The 21252-nt window shown below is 52.6% G+C and overlaps 1 protein-coding gene across 9 annotated transcripts in view; it reads right to left on the reverse strand.

Annotated features, from left to right (window-relative positions):
- DGKD (diacylglycerol kinase delta) overlaps nt 1-21252 on the reverse strand; it is a 114022-nt gene that overhangs the window by 16548 nt on the left and 76222 nt on the right. For 6 of the 9 annotated variants that reach the window (XM_082690631.1, XM_082690633.1, XM_082690634.1 and 3 more), the window contains 16 exons: nt 21094-21196; nt 20306-20468; nt 17128-17236; nt 13808-13947; nt 12590-12674; nt 11333-11427; nt 11128-11227; nt 10778-11051; nt 9302-9451; nt 8091-8219; nt 6788-6884; nt 4274-4384; nt 2760-2856; nt 2404-2511; nt 1306-1419; nt 108-242 (listed from right to left, as the gene is read on the reverse strand). In XM_082690631.1, the coding sequence (XP_082546757.1) occupies nt 108-242; nt 1306-1419; nt 2404-2511; nt 2760-2856; nt 4274-4384; nt 6788-6884; nt 8091-8219; nt 9302-9451; nt 10778-11051; nt 11128-11227; nt 11333-11427; nt 12590-12674; nt 13808-13947; nt 17128-17236; nt 20306-20468; nt 21094-21196 (2010 nt within the window). Of the gene's footprint in view, nt 1-107; nt 243-1305; nt 1420-2403; nt 2512-2759; nt 2857-4273; nt 4385-6787; nt 6885-8090; nt 8220-9295; nt 9452-10777; nt 11052-11127; nt 11228-11332; nt 11428-12589; nt 12675-13807; nt 13948-17127; nt 17237-20305; nt 20469-21093; nt 21197-21252 lie in introns of all 9 variants that reach the window. The other 3 variants (XM_082690632.1, XM_082690630.1, XM_082690636.1) reach the window with 1 other exon arrangement.

Here is a 21252-nt window from a genome sequence, read left to right on the forward strand (position 1 = left end):
AAACACTAGAAACTCAGGCCTTCTTTGAGAAGGCACACACGTGTGCCTGCAGGTGAGCCCTGGGACCAGTGTGTTCTCTCCCGTTTCCCACAGGCAGCGTTTCTTACCCTATCTCTGGTGAGTGTCTGTGCCCGGTTCTTGTGGATAATCCGAATGTATCCTGGAGGCTGGATCCAGGCCTCTCCGTCCACCTGCACAGGCACGCCCTCGTCCCCCAGGATGGAAATCTTCACCGTGCGACACTGAACAAACACCACAGGCGTTACTCGTGCACCGCATGGAACCAAGGAGCTAAGAGGCTGTATCCCAGCACTGCAGGAGCCTTCCTGTCCCATGTGCCCCTGCACCCATTAGCTGATGTCTGGGGGGACACCACGCCCACTGCCGACCACTGCTGCAGAGCATCCCCAGCTGGGGCACAGCTCATGAAGAACCCGGGTCTGTCCCACCCCCACCGCCCCCTCACCCAGCACTGCATCTGAGACCGCACTGAGGAGACCTCAGTGGTCAGGCACGAGCACCAGGCCCAGGGTGGGACTCATGCCCAGCAAGAGCCACAGGGCCCTGTGCACATGGGAAACACTCCCAGAACAGGGTAAAGCCCTCCCAACAAGTGGTTAATGACTCACTGTTTCTCTTTTCAACAAAAAATAATGCCCAAGAGTTAAAATCATAAAATTCAAACACCCTACCCTACATGGGGGCAGAATGAGGCCAGAAGGACTAGAAAGTCACTGCGTGGGGTTTGGGTGGGCTAGGTTATCAAACTCCCCACTTCCTTGTGCATAAGAGCACTGCCCTCCTCTACCCATAACCAGAAGTAAGTACTAGGGGAGTTTCTTCTGATCTCCCCTCTCCTCCTGGGCCTTAGAGCAGCAGGAAGACCATGCTTTCTCCACTGCTCACTGCTTGGCCTCTGTTCCCAAACTCAGAATGTGGCTGCTGAAAGCCGCAGGCTCGGGCCGAGTTCGGTCGGGCCTGTCTCATCTCATCCCACCTCAACAGAAGGGGACAGAAGGTATAGTGCACCCACAGAGAAAGCCAGGGCAGGGAGCTCAAGCAGGATTCAGTAGGCCCCAATTCTGAAAGAGTGTCATTTAACTGTCAAATACAGCAGGTGAGGAAGGGCTCTGGGCCAGGAGGCAGGGCCGTGGGTGGTCCTGGAAAACCGCCCATTTTTCTGGGCTCTGTGCAAGGAGAGCACTGAGGCAAGAGCCTGGTTCTGGCTCAGGCCCTGTCTCTCCAAACATGTCCAGGCCAGACTGCCTCCCAGGTCCCTCCCACTTGCAAGACCATGGCTGGTACCTGGGCGATGCGATGATGCTGCAGTTTAATGACACGAGAGACGGCCATCTGCATGCTACCAAACACAGCAACCACCTCGAGGATCTTATCATCGAATGACGGAGCTGCAAAAGTCTGCAAGGACCAGTGTTAAGAGCGGACCTCTGCTCCGAACTTCCCTGCACACCCCTCTGTGCTCCCTCTCCAGGCCGCTGCTCTGGTTATAGAGAGGGTACTACCAGGAAGTGTGCGTCCTAACTGAGAGGCAGCTGTGGAGCAAATGCATTATTGAGGGGGTTTCTAGGACCAGCTGCTGGGAATCAAATCTCTGAGTTTCCACTGACTAGCAGTGTGACCTCAAGCAAGTCACTTAACTTCTCTTGTCCTTGGCCCCATCATCCGTGAACCAGGGCTAACCCTGGTGTGTTCTTATGAGGACCGAGGTAACGCATGACCAGTCCTTTCAACAGCTACCAGAGTATCTCCAGGGTGTAGTTCACGTTCATGATTTCTGTTAGCTCTTATGTAGGAAGGAGACCACGCCCCTGGTTAGAGGCCATTAGTGCCTCCCACAGGTCTTAGCATAGTTTCCCTGGATAGCAAAACCTGGGGCCCAAACATGGGCCCAAACCTGTCTGCATTCCACTCACTGCACACCGTCAAGGGACCTTCTCCAAGCCACATCCTATCCCACCAATGAGCCGTCACATACACTGTTCCAGCAACTCCCTAGAACAGCCTCCCCACTCCACATCTCCCCTCACCTGACCCAGCCAACTCTGTCTTCCTTCAGGTCTCAGTGTAGATGTCCCCTCCTCTGAGAAGCCTTCCCAGACTGCCCCAAATTGGAGTCAGGCCTGGCTTCTGCATCACACCTATACCCTGACCACATCTTTCCTGTTCAGCTTCTCTTCTCATGGACAGGGCTAGCTGTCTGTCTTGTTCTCCACTGTACCCCGACTGACAGCACAGGGGAGGAGATCCATCCATACCTCTGCACCACTAACAGAGCCCCCCTAAGAGGTGGAGTACTCCATCAAGGCCTGAAGTGGTGGATGCTCCTTGAAGGAATTACCCACACCCACCTGGGGCCACGCCACCCAGGACCCCAGTACGTACATCATCTTCCTTGGTGCCCCCCCAGAAGTTGGTCCCTCCGGCATAGCTGGGAATGTTGAGGACAGCAATCCCCTGGAGGCTAGGGAGTGGGATGGGTCGCCCATCACACTGCACAGCAGAAATGCCGGAAAAGGGAAAAAAAGAAAGATGCACAGCATCAACCTGGTCCTTCTTCACTAACAATCCTCCCCTTCCCCCACCCTTACCCCACACCGGGCTGAGGAGGCCACAGCCACAGCTGAGCTCTCACTGAGGTACCAAAAGGGCAAAGGGAGTCCCCACCCAGGCTGGAGAAAGGCTAAGAGGAGACCAGACGGGCCCAAGCACCTGAAGCTGCAGAAGACCCTCCAGCTCACCTCTAGGAGGACCTTCTGCTCTAGGTTCTTATAGGTTCTGTGCAGCAACTCTTTGGTTCCAAGAACTCCATACCACATCATGTTCTTGGTCCGACTCCTGCAGGTGGAAAGCAAAGAATGACAGGATCGCAAATCTCTCTCCACAGGGAGCTACAGTCGCTGCCGTGAGCTGCTGATCACACGCCGGTCAGATGCAGCACAGACACCTCGAGGGGAGGGAGGACAGTTCCTCTTTATGTGTGAGATATGCATAAAGAAATACATCTGTTGATGGAAAATTCTGCTGAAAAATACTCCCAAAAAAGTAACTTACAGACATTACAGAACCTCACAAAAAAAAATAATAATAATAATAATAATGATTTCTTTCTAGCTATAAAAGTATGCTTATCACAGAAAATTTCGGAAGTGCAGAAAAGCACAAAGCAGCAAATCATCTTCGTAATCCCCACATCTGTATGTACTGATGATGACAAACTTCAGTGCACTTCCTCAGTCTACTCAAGGTATTTGGCTTACAGGTGAAAGAGCCGGTCTACAGTCTTCTGACCAACTCTGTTCACTTGGCACCGAAGCCTGTGTCTCAAGGCAGGACTGACCCCAGCGGGGCACCTTCCCACCAACGTAGGAACCCAGCCACTTCCCACGCCCCATGGTTTCTGGAACCCAGCCACTTCCCACTCCCCATGGTTGCTGGAACCCAGCCACTTCCCACTCCAGGGCTCTGTAAATCATGTGGCAGTCATCCCTTTGCACACACCTCTTTGCAAACATTTCCAGTTCCTTCTCTAGGATAGACTCCTAGAAACTGAATTCCTCTTAGACCTTTTCAAAGCTCTTGCTACAAACTTAGGGAGTATCCTATCAGGGTCCCACGGTTCTAAAACTGTATGATGCATGGCTCTGTTCACTTATTTTACTCTGTTAAATTATGTGCATTGTAATGCCCTTTTCAGCTATTTTTTAACTAACTAGAACTTTTGAATGATTCGGGCTCACCACCATGAGCTGTAAAACAGAGATGTCCCTGGGGCCTCGGAGACAGTCCCCTCTACCTCACAAGCCCCAGAGCTCAAAGTTTTCCTGAATTCTTACGCTCGATTCTGTTTTCCGAGAAATCTGCAATTACACACGACTTGGGTGATCACCAGATCAAGTCCTGAGGTGTGTCCACCTGCCCCTTTATAGCATCACCATGAACTTACAACTGTCCGGAGACTTGGACCCTCTGACTGACTCAGTCACTCACTTTCCCATGTGGAACTGCCCCACCATACCAAGCCCGAGGGGTGGAAACCTCCTCCAGACCAGCCTCCTGGACTCTGACCTGGTTCTACCCACACCTCGTAAAAGCACCTCCATTTCGGACAACAAGGCACTCGGGCTTTACATATGCCTTCTGCCTTTGCACTCTGCACACCCTCTATCTCGCTGACTCCAGAAGTCAGCTCACTCCCGGGAGGAAGAAGCGAGGACGATGCAAAGGGCAGGTGTGCACACACACCGCCGCCTACCTGCACTTCTCCGGGTGCTCATCACGCTTGTTGTTGAAGTCCAGGGAGATCTTCGCATCCAGGCCAATGCCAAAGTAATTGTTCATGACGCACTTCTCTGTGTAATACTCTCTGCAATGGGGGTTTCCGACCAGTGAGAACCATCCCGGGTCACTTGGCAGCCTCCCGACCTCCAAGCATTTCTCCCTGAGGGTGAAACTCACGCCTTGCTCTTCAGGAGCAGCTGTACTGACCTAGAACTCTCAGGCCACCCGACGTACCCATTTAGAACATAGGACTCGGTGATACTTAACCTCCTCGATGAAGTCATCATCCATTTTAGGATATCTCATCACCCCAGAAGCAAGCTGCCCTCCTCCTTAGCCATCGGCCCCCAAACCCTCCCCAGCCCTGGCAAGCACAAATCTGCTTTCTGTCTCCAGGCTGTGCCTACTCTGCAAGTTTCACGGAAATAGAAGCCACAGTGCACAGCCCTCTGCATCTGGCTCCTTTCACGGAGCATAATGTTTTCAGGGCTCAACCGTGCTCAGGGCCTCATCCCTCCTGACAGCTGGCCAGCACTCCACTGGGGATGCGTGAGCACCGATACACACACTGGTGTGGACGCGGCCTCCCTCCTCTCATGTGTGGCCCTGGGAGTGGCACTCTGGGCCACGTGGAAACTGGGCTTTGGGGTACTGCTAGACCGTTTCCCGGAGCAGCCACGCTGTCTCACGCCCCCAGCAGCAGTGTGAAACCCGACAGTACTACAGCCATATACTCCCACGGCTTCAACTGTGGGTCTCAGAACATGCCTCAAACATTTGTATGCCCAATCAAAGCCATCTGCAAATGCAAAAACATCTATCCCAGCACCCATGGCAACACCTCCCTTCTCTGTGTCTGCCACTGACAAGACTCAATTCACTCCAGCTTCCCAGCCTCCGTCCTCCCCCTGCAATCGTCGTGACTGCAGGGGTCACAAAAGGGCTCCAGGGACCCTCCTCTCCTTCCAGAGCAGCATAGAGCCTCCACCCAGAGAAAACAGCAAGGAGAAAAGTACATGCCTAGCAGGCCTGCTGGCTGTTCCCCCACAAACTCCCCAGGGAATACCTGGGGGGTCAGAACACCACCACGTTTAAGATTCACAGGCGTCTGAAGTCTGCTTTGAGAAGCAATCACCCCATGGATGTGTTTTTATGACACATCTAATCCAAGTGCCTGACAGCTTAGTGAGAGCAAAGCTCTGGACAGAACTGTTTTCTGAGCAAAAGACCACATGCTGACCAGTATTTATGGGTCCTAGGAAAAGGGAGGGATCAGATTCCGAAAAACAGCATGGGGACAAGGGAAGGAGAATGGAGAAACTGGACACAGGGACCTGGGAAGTGGGAGGCAGCCAGGCCCTGGAAGCCACTACAGGCAAAGGCAGAATGACAAGTCTGGGGGTCCCTGAGCCAGGCCCTGACGTGCCACCCCACATGGAGGGATGAGAGCGGCCTCTCTCTCCAGGTGAGACTCGCTTTACATGAAGAGAGCAAGAGGAAAAGACACAGACGCCTAAGCTGCCAGATGTGGCAATTCAGTGATCTCAGGCAAAGGGAACAAATGAAGAATCTAGCTTTGGAGGCCGTGTGGGTACCGCTCACGGAAGGCTGAGCTCTGGCCTTACTGAGGAAAGGTGTTGGGGAGGGTGAGGACCAGAGCAGGATGGCGGGGTAAGGGGCAGGCACACAGCAGTGTCAGGTCTGGGACGAGGCCAGCATCAGGCAGCAGGTATCTGAACCAAGGCCGCTCTGCACACGTCGGGCTCCACTCTCCAGAAGTACCCGAGCCAGTGCAAAGCTTCACATTCCTGTCACCCTTCACCACACCAGACACATTCAACCCATTGCCACCAGCCACACCGTCCAGACCTTGCTATCAGCCAGCAAAAGGGAAAACCTAGAAAACCACGTTTTCAAATACCTGTGTCTCCAGAACTGCCGCGTCAGAGTCCTCAGTGCCTGAGCAGCAGGGCAAAGGACACGACACCAGCCCACAGGGCAGCCCTGGCGCCTTCCTCCCTACAATCCCAAACCCAGGACAGTATCTCCTAGATTTGGCCCCAGAACCTAGGCCCCTGCAGCACCAACAGGGGAGGGCGGGGAAAGGAAGGGTGTCAGGACAAAGCGCCAATGCAGGGCCAGCTGGAGGACTGGGGAGCAAATGAAGACCAAGGGCCAAGTCAGCTCCCAGCAGAAGCTTCTGAACCTGCTGAAACCTCAGACCCCGGGGGATGTTCAGAAACAACTAAGGCAGGACCCGTGCAGGAAGCTGGGATGAGCCAGGATAGGCTACACCCTTCACAGGAAGTTTCCAACCAGACACTCAGCTGAGGCATCACAATTTCCGAGTTTTCCTTATCAGCTAAGGAAGCTGGAAAAGGATCACCTAGTCAACTGTACGTGAATTCCTGCAGCCAATTCCAAATCTGTTTTCTGCACTCCAACATTCCTTTAACAACATGCTCGCCTGGTTTACCCCCATACTCACAGGTTTTCTGGTTCCGAGTTAAAGGGATCAGCATTAATTAATAAGCGACTGATGACAGAACTTCCAGGCAAGGAACCAGACATCCCAGCCCGCACATCTGTAAGGAGGAAACGGGAAGAGAGTAAGTCAAGATTCACTGAATTAAGAGAAACCCGTGTCCTCCAGACTAAGAAACACATATTCTTCAAAACATTGCTGCAATTAAATTATTTCTAAATGACGTATAAACAGATCCAAATTTTGACAATTAAGTATTTCAGGTCAAAAATCACCATTATAAATCGCTATTCACAGAACAAAATGAAACACACCGGGTGGCAGTAACCACCACCTGGAGACATGGTAAAGAAGAGTTTACAAAGACAGTTCTCATTACACGTGAGAAGCTCCCCTGAAATAACCTCTCAGTAAAAGTAACCCTAAACGTTCAATTGTACAGTAGGGAACACCCCGAGTGTCCAGAACCCCCAAGGAACCTGCTCCAATTTACAAATTTTAACTCATAAACATTAAGGCAGAAATGAAGCTCTGATTTTAAACATTCTGCCAATTAACCCCTTCTGGTGAAAATTATGCCTCTGATTAACCAAATATATCTTGCTAGCCTCATCTCCCATGGACTTCTGGAATTTTCTCTCTGTTCAGTTGAGATTCACCTAGAAATTACCAAATCACTTATGGGAGCAGATGGTGTAGCGTGCACTCTGCCGGGCCCAGGAGGCCTCAGGAAGTTGGTCAGGGGCCTCTTATCGGCAACCTCAACCCCCTGTGCTAATCCTTCCTTCTGCAGACACAGAGTACAGCCACAGTCCCTCTGGAGGGAAGATTACCTTGACCCTAACCTGGGCAAAATGAAAGCAGAGTCAGAGGCATACTCCCCTGGTGGCCAGTAGTGCCTCCTACAATCATGCTAGAAATGACAGGATGACTCGACTGGCTCCCCATCACACCCTACCCACTCCACCCTTTTCACTCAGGATAACTCCTAGTCATCCTTGAGGACCCAGCTCAAGTATCACCCCCTTGATGACATCTTCCCAAGGCCTCTGGCAGCAATTTGAATGCTGGCTGTCCTTTATGATAAATAAAGGTACTGTACATGCCATGACATAACTCTGAAACCCAATCTGTATTTCCCACAGACCTATATATAAACTCTTGAAGGACAAGGCCCTGGTCTCATTCATTCCCCCAGACTCAGTGCCAGGCAAAGCAAAATGCCTTGACCTTGCCAGCTGGCAGGTTAGCGCCCCACCTGCACCGGCCCACAGACACACAAAGCCAGCCTGCAGGGGACACTCACTCGAGAACAGGATCTTGGTGTTCAGGGCTGGCAGGCCATCCCGGTTTCCTGACTGGGGAGGAAGAGAGGCAGAACTGCCCAGTGACAAACTTCCTTTGCTTATCAGCTTCTCACATGGAGATTTGGACACTACAAAAACAGAACAGAAAGCCATAAAACCATCCAAAATAGAACATCACTGGAGCACTGGGAGAAGTCATTAGAGAAACAACCGTCCTAAGGGCTGGGGGGAGTGGGAAGGTCATCAGCCCCTGGTCAGTCCCTGGTCAGCCCCTGGCAGAGTGTATAAGACAAATCAAGCGGCCCAAGAGAGAGGAGGGGAGGGACACCTGGGTGGCTCAGTTGGTAAAGCAGCTGCCTTCAGCTCAGGTCATGATCCTAGCGTACTGGGATCGAGTCCCGCATCGGGCTCTTTGCTCGGCAGGGAGCCTGCTTCTCCCTCTGCCTCTGCCTGCCTGTGCTCGCTCTCTTCCCCTCTCTCTCTCTGATAAATAAATAAAAATTTAAAAAAAAAAAAAAAAAGAGAGAGGAGGGGAAATGGGAAGGGGCCCAAGAGGTAAGTGGGTCTGGGTGCCATCTGGAGGGTGACAGAGGCGCTGCCAAGACTGGGATGGGGAGGCCCGGCTGACTCCGGGTCACAGTCTGGGTTGTGGGCATCCGTGCATGGGCAGTGCGGAGCTCAAAGCAGTAACAACCACTGAGTAAAATGCTTAGGCAGACACCTCCCCGCAGGTGTACAGGCACCGAGGGAGGGGGCTACACATAGTGGGGAAGGCAGTACCTCTCCACAGCAACAGCCTGGGCTGCGGGGCTGCTCTGGGAGGAATAAGGGTCCCCTGGCAGACACCCCATAGGGCTAGGAGGTACCCTGGCCAAAATGCCAGGCAGCCTGGTCTGGAGTAACTTGCACAGCGCACAGTGTCTCGCTGGCTGCAGCCAGGGGTGCCTGCCCCGGGCTGGGATCTCTGGTGCACCTGGAGGACCCACAGGCCTAAGCCTGGGTCTGGGGTGTATGGGCAGGTTCTGAGGAAAGCATACTCCTTCCGACGGGGGTCCTGCTGGGCCCTCCCCAGACAAGGGAAGTGCTGCATGGAAACAGGCTGTGTGTTCATGACTTTACACTGCCAAGTGACTATGAGAAGGCACCTAAAACTTTCCAACTGTGGCAGGGGCTCAACCACAGCAATGGGGTCACCAGGACTGACTGGTACCTTTGCGGAGGCTCCTGCCCTTTGCAACCCCGCAGCTCTCGGTGGGACACACTCTGTCATCTGACTTCAGGTCTTTTTTCTCCTCTGACTCGGAGAGACCTAAAGCAAACCCCTCCTGTTCCTGGGTCTGGGCGTTCTGCTCGTCAACAGCTGTGCAAGAAAAGAATACCCACAGTTGAGCACGCGACGGCAGAGCATATGGACGGCGCAGGGCCGCAGAGCTCCTGCGCAACACGGGCTCCCCTCCTCGCCTCCATGAGCTCTCTTCAGACTTCCTCTCAGCTGAAGGCTCACAGCCCAAAGCAGCCACCCTGTCCCCTGTTCTCCCAGATCTGCAAGAACGCCAGGCACTGGGCATCCGTGTGGCCACGCTGGGAAAAAGGGGAGAGCCAAGAGGCTGGAAGATGTGGAGAAGGCGAGCAGAATGAAGGCACACCGGGCCTCCACCAACCGTCAGCCAGGAGCAGGGCTGGTGCACACACAGCAGTGGGAGTTGGGGGGGTGGGTCACAACCCATGCTTCTCATTGAAGGACAAGGAGGACAGTCTGCTGGGAAGGGTCTGGGGTGAATAGGAGTGTGGTGAAATGGTTTCTGAGGGTTTCTGAGCACACCGACTGAGGACAACACAGTGCAAGGGAGCCTGGATGCAAGAAGTCCACAGGTCACCCTGCACCTGCAGTGTTCCCTTCAAAGCTTAGAAACCAAGTCTAGAAAAAGGGAGCAACCAGCTGGCACAGTCTTTAATCCAACATGGTCTGCCTACCCACTGTCCCCAGGCTCATCATGGAGAGTCAGCAGCCTGGCCACCAGGTCCCAAGTACCTGGGATACAGCGGCTGACCCAGCCTGGAACCCCTCAGAGCCCCCCCACTGCTCTGACCACCTCGCACTAACCTGGCCTCCCACTCCTCGACACAGCAGTGCCCTGTGCCAGCCCCTCTCTCCAGACCTCAGCTGACAGCCTCACCCACCACCCAGGGCCAAGCCCACCTCTCCCAGGCCTCCCCGCTGCCTTAGGGACTCCTCAGAGCTCCTCTACTCCAAGTGTGAGGCTCTTCTCAGAACACTCCCCACCCCAGGGGCAGCCCCACCTCCCCTTGGAGAGGCTCCCTCCACATCTGCTGCTACTGCCTGCTTCTGCCAAGCTGCACCCAAGGGCCGACAATTAGCGCAGGCCAGGCCCCTACCAGGGATGGGTCCCCCACCCAAGGACCCGTTTACATCTCCCCCCCTGGGGGCACCGTCCTGCTCTGCCCTCTACTTTCTGCTCCCTCTGGTCCTTCCATCAGATACAAGTGTGGTAAAGATAGAGAATGCTCCCCAGCACGCTCTCGGATACGAGGTGCTGCCACCACACAGGCTGCAAGTTACCTTGGGGGGTCTGGCTGTGACCTACATGGTGGATTCCTGCTTATCATCCTGTTTGGGGGAAAACAGAGTTCTAGTGCTTACTAAAGAAAGCTAATTCATCACTACCTTTTTCCGTGTGTTCTATGATCTGACGGATGGCTTTCTTCAGACTGTTGGCTCTGAGCATGAGCTGTTCCCGAGGACGGAATATCTGTGGCCGGGCAGGGCATGCCGACCCCACCGAGCGGTCCCCTGTGGAGCCACAGCCGCTGCCCGCCCCATCTCCATCTTCCACCTCCTCTGCAATGGTGGGGGGCGGGGTGGGCAGGGAGGAAGAGGCCTGGGACTCATCATCCAGGGTCTTGAGGAGAGAGTCCAGCTTCTCTTTCAGGACAGAGCACTAGTGGAAAACAAATGGAATGGGGCAGAGTGTTTCTCTGTCCCACACCCTCCTGCCCAGGGGCACAGGGACAAACCTTCTTGGCCATGACCTCTGACTCCTCCGAGCTCTCGGTGGTCTTCTCGTAGGCCTTTCCCACCCGAGCCACGAAATCCTTCACTGTCTCACAGAGCACTCTGTGGGAGGAAACGTGAAAAGACACTTCCAGGGAAAGTTCTGCCTGGGAACCGGGCGCCCTGTGAGGTTGACCCCTGGCTCCCCCAAGGCTGCCGGGCACTCACTTAGCCGAGGAGATCACCACCGAGTGCTGGTCGGACGTCAGGATTTTAGAAAGATGGGCCGCGACCGAGTCTTCATAGAAGAGAATTTGTTGCACCTACAGTTACCCCAAGACAGGGAGGCATGACCAGAAGCTCACAGCATACTCACCCTCATCCCCAGCTAGCCTGGAGCATCCGCTTCCTTCACGCGCCAACCTGAGATTTGCTAGTGTGGCTGAAAGATTTCAAAGCTTCCTCAACTGGGAACAGACAGATTTTAACAAAAAAGACCACGTGGAGCAAAAGCGCAGAGAGCTTGCGCCGCTTTAGTTTGACTACACATCCCCAGTCCGCACTGGGAGTTGCAATCTTCGATCCTGGGGCCTCACGGCAGCGAGGCTGACAGGCAGGCCTCCTTAACTAAGGCTCCATTCCCAGTGGACAACACATTTCTCTTTCTGGTCAAGACTTGGCCCTGGCCCCTCTCCTCTCAGTGTAAAGGACCCCATCACCACTCACCTCCGCCTGCTAATGGGGGTTACCATGTGACAAACATTTGAGGCTCAAGCCCAAGGCCAGACAGACAGTCTATATTCTTCCTCAAAATGTACAAGCCATTCTTTGCTCGTTGGCCAGGTCCGAGCAGGCATGGGCAGACTGGAGCGGGGGGGTCATCGTTTGCAGACCGCTACCCTAGCCCACTGTCCTTGACCCTCCCAATGGAGAGACAGCCCTTGGCAGAGCATTCTCTCCACTCAGCCAGCAGCCAGCCTGCCCAGGGGGAGGAGCACGGCTATGTGCCCAGTGCTGCACTGGTCTGGGCAAAATCTAGGCCCTGAGGGGACCATTAAGTCCCACAAAATGAAGAGAAAGGCTGAACCCTGAACTAGCACAGGCTGACCACAAGGGCAGCAAGACGAAGGGGGGGGGGGGTCTAGAGAAGGTGGGTCCAGAGAGGGAGCCTGGGGCCTGGTGGGGACGATGGGCACACAGGAACAGTCTCGGGAATGTATGCTATGAGAGCAGGAAGTCCTAAGTCATCAAAAGGGACCCCAAATGCTGGAGTAATCCCAGGAAGCCCCCCAGATGACCCCAAAGCCCACAAGGTAGTCGGAATTCACTCAGCTCCAGTAGCACCTGGGGCTGAGCCCATACCTCTGCAGGTCTAACCTCAGGCTGGACATTTAAAGAGAGGCGCATCACCGGAGGGCGGGGGACGAGGCCCGAACTGGTAAGTGGGCTGGTAAGATGATGCCCGGTGGGGGCGACAGCAAATACCTCAGAGCCCTCACTGAAGTCTTCGGTGCCCATGGAAGAGGAGGCCTGCCGCGGGAGTTTGGTCTCATAAGCCATGACACTCCACCTGCACACAGGGAGGCAGCCGTCAGCAGGTCAGCCCAGCCCCTGGGAAGCTAACACTCTGACTTTATCCGGAAGCCCTTTCTCCACTCTGCAGCCCATAACTGAGAACAAGCGTCAAAACCAGTAAGGCATACAGCCCTCCTGAAGGAGGGGAAGGGGATCCCAGGAAGGAACACCTGCTTCCACAAGAGAAGGGTTCCCCTTCTGCAGAATGCTGAACCTCCCCAACACCGTCCCCCAACCCGGCCAGTAGCCAGCTCCCCAGGTGTGAGCATTTCACAGGCTCCAAAGGCACAGACACCTCCCTTAAAGAGAGAAGACACAGCAGGGCAGCCAGTGTGCGCTCAAAATCACACTGTCAATCGCAACTGCAGGATCCTTCCCAAGACCATGAAGCATTTTCAGTGAGACCAATTTCCCACAGGCATGTGCTTAGTAGGATTTCCTACTTCTAGCTCAGAACTAAAAGTAGCTCACTCAAAAAGGATGCCAAAGTATTTTTAAACTTACCCAGGACAATTACCCAGAACTCAGATTCTTCTGGGAACAGAACATGGGGAAACAGGATTGCCCTGCCTTGTGATAAGGCCGACTCTGCTCACAGTGTCCACAAGGGGCAGAGCCGCCCTCTCCAACACCCCAAGGCCTCCCCATACCCGAGCACAAGGGCCCGGTTCCTCACCTATTCTGGTTGCTTTTACCTTCTGCATAACCTGATGAAAAGTTAGAAACTATCAGAATAAAAGAATTCCTAATCAGGTGTAATTTTTTTTTCAACAAACTCTAGCTGAATTTACCAAATAAATTAACTCTCCATCTCTCAACACCCCGCAAGGTAGCTGGGATTTTCTTCTTCTACACAGCAAGACTGAGTAAAATACTCAAGTTCATGCAACTCTCAGTGACAGGGCAGGGATTTACATCCCAGATCTGATTCTTCCATGTTTCTTACTGAAGTGTCATTCTCGTCCAGTGTTCATATTAGTTTCAGGTGCAAACACTGATTCAATCATTCTCATTCAGGTCCAATTTCTACAAACAGGTAGAAATTTCTACATTCTCTGGGGAGTCCAGTCTGAGAACACCTGGTCAAGGTGACCTGCCTTGTGTGGCACAAGAACACCCACCACTCACCGGTCCAGCATCTTGGTGCTGGCTCGTTCCAGCTTTTCCAAGATCTGCGGGAGCTGGGTGTCGTCATCACAGGCTGAGCCCCAGCCTAACACTCGAGCCAGGTCGTTCCCTGTGCCAAGGGGCAACACTCCCAGCTGACACTGGCAGGACACAGAGGGGAAGACACGGCATTAAACACCCTCATTACCTACACAGGCAGCTAAGTTCAGTGAGATTCTCCTCTAAGATGGGTGGGCTCCCATAATCTAGGCAGAGCCCACAGGAGACCACCGAGGGTCTTCTAAGCTGAGAGATTACAGAACCATCTGAGCCACCCTCTCCCACACCCATTTCTCATCTTGACACTTAATCCTCTATGATCTCTCTGATACAAATTTTCGAAACTCCTTTCCTTCCCATTTTCACTGCTCTGGCCACAATCCTGTCCCTTTCTTTATAGAGAATCGTTCTCTGAGCTCCCCCACTACCTTTCCATCCACTACATCTTACTCACTAATGCCAGGATCAGCTTCCAAAAACACCACCAGTGTCATTTCACTCCTGGCTTCTAAGTCCTATCAAAAACAGGGACCAGCATAAAAGAAATGAAATCTTGCCATTTGCGATGACATGGATGGAACTAGAGGGTATTATGCTTAGCAAAATAAGTCAATCAGAGAAAGACAATTAACATACGATCTCCCTGATATGAGGAAGTGGAGATGCAATGTGGGGGGTTGGGAAGGTAGGAAAAGAATAAAAGAAACAAGATGGGATCGGGAGGGAGACAAACCATAAGAGACTCTTAATGTCACAAAACAAACTGAGGGTGGCGGGGGGAGAGGGGTAGGGAGAGGGTGGTGGGGTTATGGACATTGGTGAGGGTATGTGCTATGTTGAGTGCTGTGAAGTGTGTAAACCTGGTGATTCAAAGACCTGTACCCCTGGAGCTAAAAATACATTATATGTTTCTTTAAAAAAAAAACAAAAACAAAAACAAAAAAGAGGGGCCAGGACATCAACAGTCTAGTCACCAAACCTGAGCACTACCCCCCGCATCGGCCTCCAGCCTTCCACCTGACCCTCCCCAAAGTGACAGTGTGCACTGCTCAGGCCTGGCCCTCCAGCTGGAACTCTCATCAGGCCAGTTTGGGCTCAGAGAGCTCCCTATATGCTGGATGCCCAAGAACGCAGTCTCCAGCTCCACATGCAGTGTGTGGAAGCACAGTTGGTCCTCTGCAAGGACAAGGAGGCCCAGAACCATGCAGGGAGTACCAGGTGCCAGAGCCTTAAAGAAAAGGAGCAGGCTTCAAGCTGAAGACACAGTGGTGTTCCAGGTGGAGAGGAGACCCACCTGCCCCATCAGGAGTGAGGAAGTCAGAGTAACAGAGATGAAGGAGCCACACCAGGAGCTCCAATAAACTGTGTTAAGTCTGAACTTTATCTGAAAGCCAAGAGGCCACCAAAGAACACTCAGTTAGAATGAATGAGGGTGAGTGTGCAAAACTGCCCGTGGGGAAGGCCCTGAGTGAGGAGCAGATGGACAGAGGCCTAGATGGACAGAGGCCCGGGGTCGGGTGAGGTGTACTCAGCAGCACACAGGAAGTGGCCTAGACACTGGAGTGTAATGCCAGTGATTAACTACAACATGAGGGAGGGCGAGGGAAGAATCCAGAATGACTGTCGGATTGCTGGCTTAGATGTCTGATGGACGGTATTTTCAGACTCCGGGAAAGAAATGTAGGCTGGGTAGGGCTGAGCAGTAGGCTCTGTGCTGAAAATGCCAGGCCTAAGGCACTCTAAGGCAAGGAGGCAGGCCAGAGGGCAGCCAGGAAAAAGAGAAACAGAGAAAGGGTGAGGGTGGGATCTCAGGGAAGCCAGGCAACTGGGGGAGTGACCAGGACCAAGTGCCACAGAGAAGCCAAAGGAGATGGATGCTCAGTGAACTCAGCCGAATGGATGTAAGGAGATGACTGGCCTCCATGGCTTCCTGGCTCCTGATAAAGAACTTTGTAAATAATCCCAGACCCAAGTGTACTAGTTCACCTTCACCACTAGGGGGCAGTATGTGCCTGAGCGGAGCAGTCCACCTGCACAGGCCGGGTTCAGATGGGCTGCCTCTGCGCATCATCCCCGGGCCCAGGGCTCACCAGAGACAAGAGAAGTCCACCCACCTACTAAGACCAGCCACACTAAGAGTCAGGAGACAAGGCTACATCTCTGAAAAACATGCCCAAATCAGGTTGAAGATTTGAAAAACCTATGTTGAAAGCAAATGACAAACTAGGAAAAATAGGACCAATGAGAAATTTATATTCCTAATATAACAATAATTCTTAGAAATCAAATGTTTTAAAAAGGTAAATATCATAACAGAAAACTAGAAAAAAAACATGAACACCTAAAAATTCATAGTTAACCGAGATGTTTGATTTCATCAGTATTGAAGAAATCAAAATCAAGCCTACCTTTTTTGTCTACTTAGGCAAAACTAAGAAGATAAGCAACAGCCAGTGAAGGGGAAGGGACAGCTTTTGCAGCATCAGGAAGGGAAACTGGTGCAGCCCCGACCAAGAGCAACCACAGCCTGCACAGAGCAGGGAGGCAAGACAACCTGGGCCACACAGCTCCGCCGATGGAAAACCATCGCAAGACTCTCTATTTACTGATGCTCAGTGAACTCAGCCGAGCGGCACAAGGCCAAACACAGTAACAGGACCATGTGTAATGTGAATCTGTTTAAATTAAAACAGCATCATATCTTACACTATATATACATGTCGACAGAAGGTCTGAAAGAGAGTCACTGAAATGTTAGTGGCAGTGGTTAATGCTGGGGGGGTGGGGAATGAGGATGATGGAGCAAAGTGGAAAATCAATGAACATTTTTTTTGTTTTCCAAACAGGAAAATCTATTTTTAATTTAATAGCAATGAAAACAAAACAAAACAAAACAAAACAAAACAAAAAAAAGAAACAAAAAAAACAAAGAGAGACATGAAGTCCAGTGAACCCTGTGACCTAACGTTTACTTCTGCTCTCTCCCCACAAGCAGCAGGTTCTACCACTACCCAACAGCAGCCAGTGGGGTGCTGTGGGATGGTAGTCCCACCCAACTCACTCCTGCCTGGGACCTCCAAGGGCTGGAATTTCTTTCGTAGCTCCCTTCACTTCTAACTGTGATGTTCCCATTCCTACAGCACAGCTCCTGAGCCTTGTGATGCCATCAGGCTGCCCGCTCTTCCCTCTGAGACCCTCACCACACCCTGCCAAGGGGACAAGGAGCGTCACGGAACCAGAGCATCACTCTCCCCTGGTTGGGCCCCTACATGGCCACGTACCTGTTTATGAAGATTGAGGCTGTCGATTTCAGAGAGAACCCAGCCAACACTGCCATCCCCACCACAAACCAGAATCCGGAATGTATCAAACTTCTGGAATAAGCGTAAGCTGCAGAGAAAAGAGAATGTCAAAGAGATGAGGTCCATTCTAAAGGACAAATGATGGTCATCAAGTCCTGAGCCAAAAGGCCCCACCTGCACTCCTTTCGGCTGACTTGTGTCCCCACTGTGAATAGGCCTCTGGGAGCCAGAGCCCAGGTGTACTCAGGCTCAGCCCACTGGGCTGCCCACCCATGCCTCTGTGCCCACTGTCCCTCACTCACATAGCTCAGGAGCTAGGCTACTACTGCCCCTCCCTTCCAGGTATGAGATCCATCAAGTTCCCCTCATCAAGTTCCCCTCAAATCTGTCTCCATCTCCCTCCTGTGCTCCTCTTGGGCACCTGCTACAGACAATGTCCCTTCAGAACACCACAGCCTTCTGCTCATTCCTCACCCTCCTCCTGAGAGGCCTTCTCTGGGTTTTGGCTTCAGGTACCACACAGATACCAATGACCCTGAATGATATCCTCTAGGCTTTCCTGAAGGAAAACACTTCACCCGTCTACAAGAACATGTCACTCCATATTCTACAGGAACCTCCTCGACCTAAGCTTCCTTCCTCAGAGAACGGCAGCCTCCTCCCTACCTCACATCTCCTTAGGGACCCCTCTAATTCATGCCACCAGCATGACCTTCCCAAAAGTCTTGCCAAGTGTCTAGCTTTATTATCATTATATTTTAAAAGATATTATTTATTTATTTGACAGACAGAGATCACAAGCAGGCAGAGAGAGAGGGAAGCAGGCTCCCTGCTGAGCAGAGAGCCCGACTCGGGCCTCGATCCCAGGACCCTGGGATCATGACCTGAGCTGAAGGCAGAGGCTTTAACCCACTGAGCCACCCAGGCGCCCCTAGCTTTATTATTTTAAATAGGCTTCGTACCCAGCCGGGAGCCCAACATGGAGCTTGAACTCACATCCCTGAGATCAAGACCTGAGTTGAGATCAAAAGTTTGATGCTTAACTGACTGAGCCTCCCCGGCACCCTAACTGTCTAGCTTTAGAAGTTGCCACTTCAGGGCGTCTGGGTGGCTCAGTGGGTTAAAGCCTCTGCCTTAGGCTCCGGTCATGATCCCAGGGTTCTGGGATCGAGCCCCGCATTGGGCTCTCTGCTCAGCAGGGAGCCTGCTTTCTCCTCTCTCTCTCTCTCTGCCTGCCTCTCTGCCTACTTGTAATCTCTGTCAAATAAATAAATAAATAAAATCTTAAAAAAAAAAAAAAAGAAGCTGCCACCTGTTTCCAGCGAATGTTCAAACCTCTCGCCCGGAGCTGCCTGCTACCTGTCCCAGCTCCACAGCTTTCCCAGCCACCCCACTATGTCCTCCCCTCTCTGCACACGAGCGCCCTCTGCCTACCAGGCTGCCCGCCTCCCTCTGTGCCACTGGAACACTAACTCTTCTCCAGTGCCAGCTCGGCAGAGAGACTAAGAGACTCTCCAGTTCATTTGTATGCCCCTTCCCTGGGCTCCTAAACAATCTGTACATAGCCCTGTTCACGCCACAGACTGTCCTGTTCTGTGACCTTGACTACCCGTTTGTGTGTTGGGCACCCTGAAAACAAGGTCCCTACCTTACTTGCCCTTGCATCTGGCACAGAGTCCTGGCCAGAGGAAGTCCTCACAAAACAAACAGGGATGAGTGACACAGCACAAAACTGAGGCTATCAGCAGGGCTGAGGGCCTGAAGCAACAAGACTGCACCTGACCTTCAGGTTGTGAGAGAAATGGCCACGTATGCTCTCTTGCGAACACTGGTCTCTCTCAGGCCTTCCTTCTCTGGAGAAGATGGGACACATCCAGACTGGGAACCAGGAAAATGAAGCAGCGCTTCCAAGTTTTGTGGTGAACTGCAGGAGGTCAAGGCTGCTTCCCAGAAACGGGAACTTACTAAACCAACACCCACGGCATCTCCACAGGGGCTCCCACAGGGGGCTGGTCCCCAGGGAACTCCTAGGGCCGACTGCAGAGGGCAGGGTGGGGGTTTGCAGGGCCTGCCCCACCCAATGACCTGCCCCCCACCCCCGGCTGTCTACAGGCCCAGTTTGGGAATCAAAGGCTTGTGATGGTCCTACCACTAGTTCCATTTTTTAACTAAAATGACTTTTTTTTTTTTTAAGACTCTCAAACCAAGAGTGAATGTGATCCCACACACAGACTAACAGTTGAGCAGTCCATGTGCAGAAATGCGTGGAGCATGGCCTCTGAGGACCAGGCCAGCAAGCTGCCACCCGTGACTGCTTCCCAGCGGGGCCTTGCTGCCCATGAGGAAAAGCGACATGCCAGACCCCTAGGGCGCCAGCGGGCATGCTCCTTTCCCCTGACAGGGTCCCAAGCTCCTGCTCCAGCAACACCCGGCTCCAGAACAACACAACTCCCAAGAGCCTCCGAGGCCAAAACACACCAGAGAACACATTCTGTAAGCTCTTTCCACAGCAAATATCCTGGACAATCTCCCTTCCAGGCAAGGCCACCTCCTAGAGCCCTACCTTGAACTGGTGCTGCCAAGCAAGGAATCTAACAGTTCATTACAGCAGCAAATGTTCTCCACAAACTACACAATGTACAAAAGGAAAAAGAACACACCTCACATCCCCAGCTAACAGAGAAAGGCCTAATTACTTTGCCGTACACACTGGGCTTCACATGTCTGCAGCACACGTCATGGTCCCTGTAAGTACAGGGTACCTGTGAGATAAGAGACCTCCTGTGCCCCCCCAGATGAAGACCTCACTGGGAGTCTCACTGGAGAAACACAGCCTCCTCTGTCCCAGGCTCCACTACAGAGAACGAGAGGACCTGTAATGGCTGGCGTGAGCCCATGCTGACAGACAAGAAAAGCAGGCCATTGTGATAGGAAATAACAGGAGGGAACCAATTTCAAAGTGTGTCTGTACAACTGAAAGACACACGTGAAAGCTAGAGAGACAAGCAGCTCTACTCACTGTTCAACAGAGACTATTTTTATTTCTTATTTAAATTTGTCTGTATCTTTGAATCATTTAGTTCACGAGCAATGCATTATCTTCAAGCGTTTTTAGAACTCCAAGACTTTATAAGCTTCGACTTTATAAGCTTCCTACCCGAGGTGTGGTCCTCCATTCATGAGGTCAAAGACCTGGGCAGGGTTCAGCAGCTGCTTGAATCTTCTGAGGAACTTCACACCCTGGTTGTCGCCACTTTTCGAATTGACAAAGACCAACAGTGGGCTTGTGCAGGATGGAGGGCACGTGGCCTTCCAGAAGCCTGAATGTGAGGATGGAAAGGGAGAGGGAAAAATGAGAAAGCTGTCCAAAAGCCCAGCAGGGGCCCCATCATATAAAAAAGCAGCCAACACCTGCAAGAGACCTGTAACTTCCACGTGCGTGCCCAGTCACCAGCCAGAGAGATCAAGAAACAATCTTCCCCATCCCCATTCCCCATGGAGAAGGATGGGGGTCCCAGGCAGTTGACTTTGTGCTTACATGACTCAAATTCAGAAAGACCATGTACCTCACTGCTGTCCTTCCCTCTTGGCTCTCAATCTGGAGGAGCTAGTTCCTAAGATCCATACCCCAGTTTCCCACCTTCTACCAAGGCCTGTGAATATACACCGTCATCTACCACCTAGACAGAGGAGCAGGTGCAGGTGAGCATGCTGGTTCACATCTGCTGCTCGATGGAAGCCAGCAGATGAAGAGCACAGTGCACCAGCTCCCGTCCAAGCATACTCAACGGCCACCAGACTCCTTTACCACCTCTGTGCACATCTTCTCGCCCCAGCCGCCATGCCTGACCACTTCCCGACATCATCCCCAAATCACCAGCATCACCCATCCTGGTGCCAGGAAGGGGAGAATGTGGGTGAGCCAGGAGAGCACGAGGCACCCACCGTCAGAATCGATGCTGTTGAGCGCCGTGGGTGGGATGACCGACACCTTGCACAGGCCCAGCGGGCACTTGGTCTGTAAGGACTCTTTACAGGACGTATGCACCTGAAACACATCACAGGGGGTCACCGGCATCCCCCGGAACACTCCCTGCCACTTCG

The sequence above is a fragment of the Mustela nivalis genome (genome assembly GCF_964662115.1).
Source record: "Mustela nivalis genome assembly, chromosome: 11".
Taxonomy (NCBI): Eukaryota; Metazoa; Chordata; class Mammalia; order Carnivora; family Mustelidae; genus Mustela; species Mustela nivalis.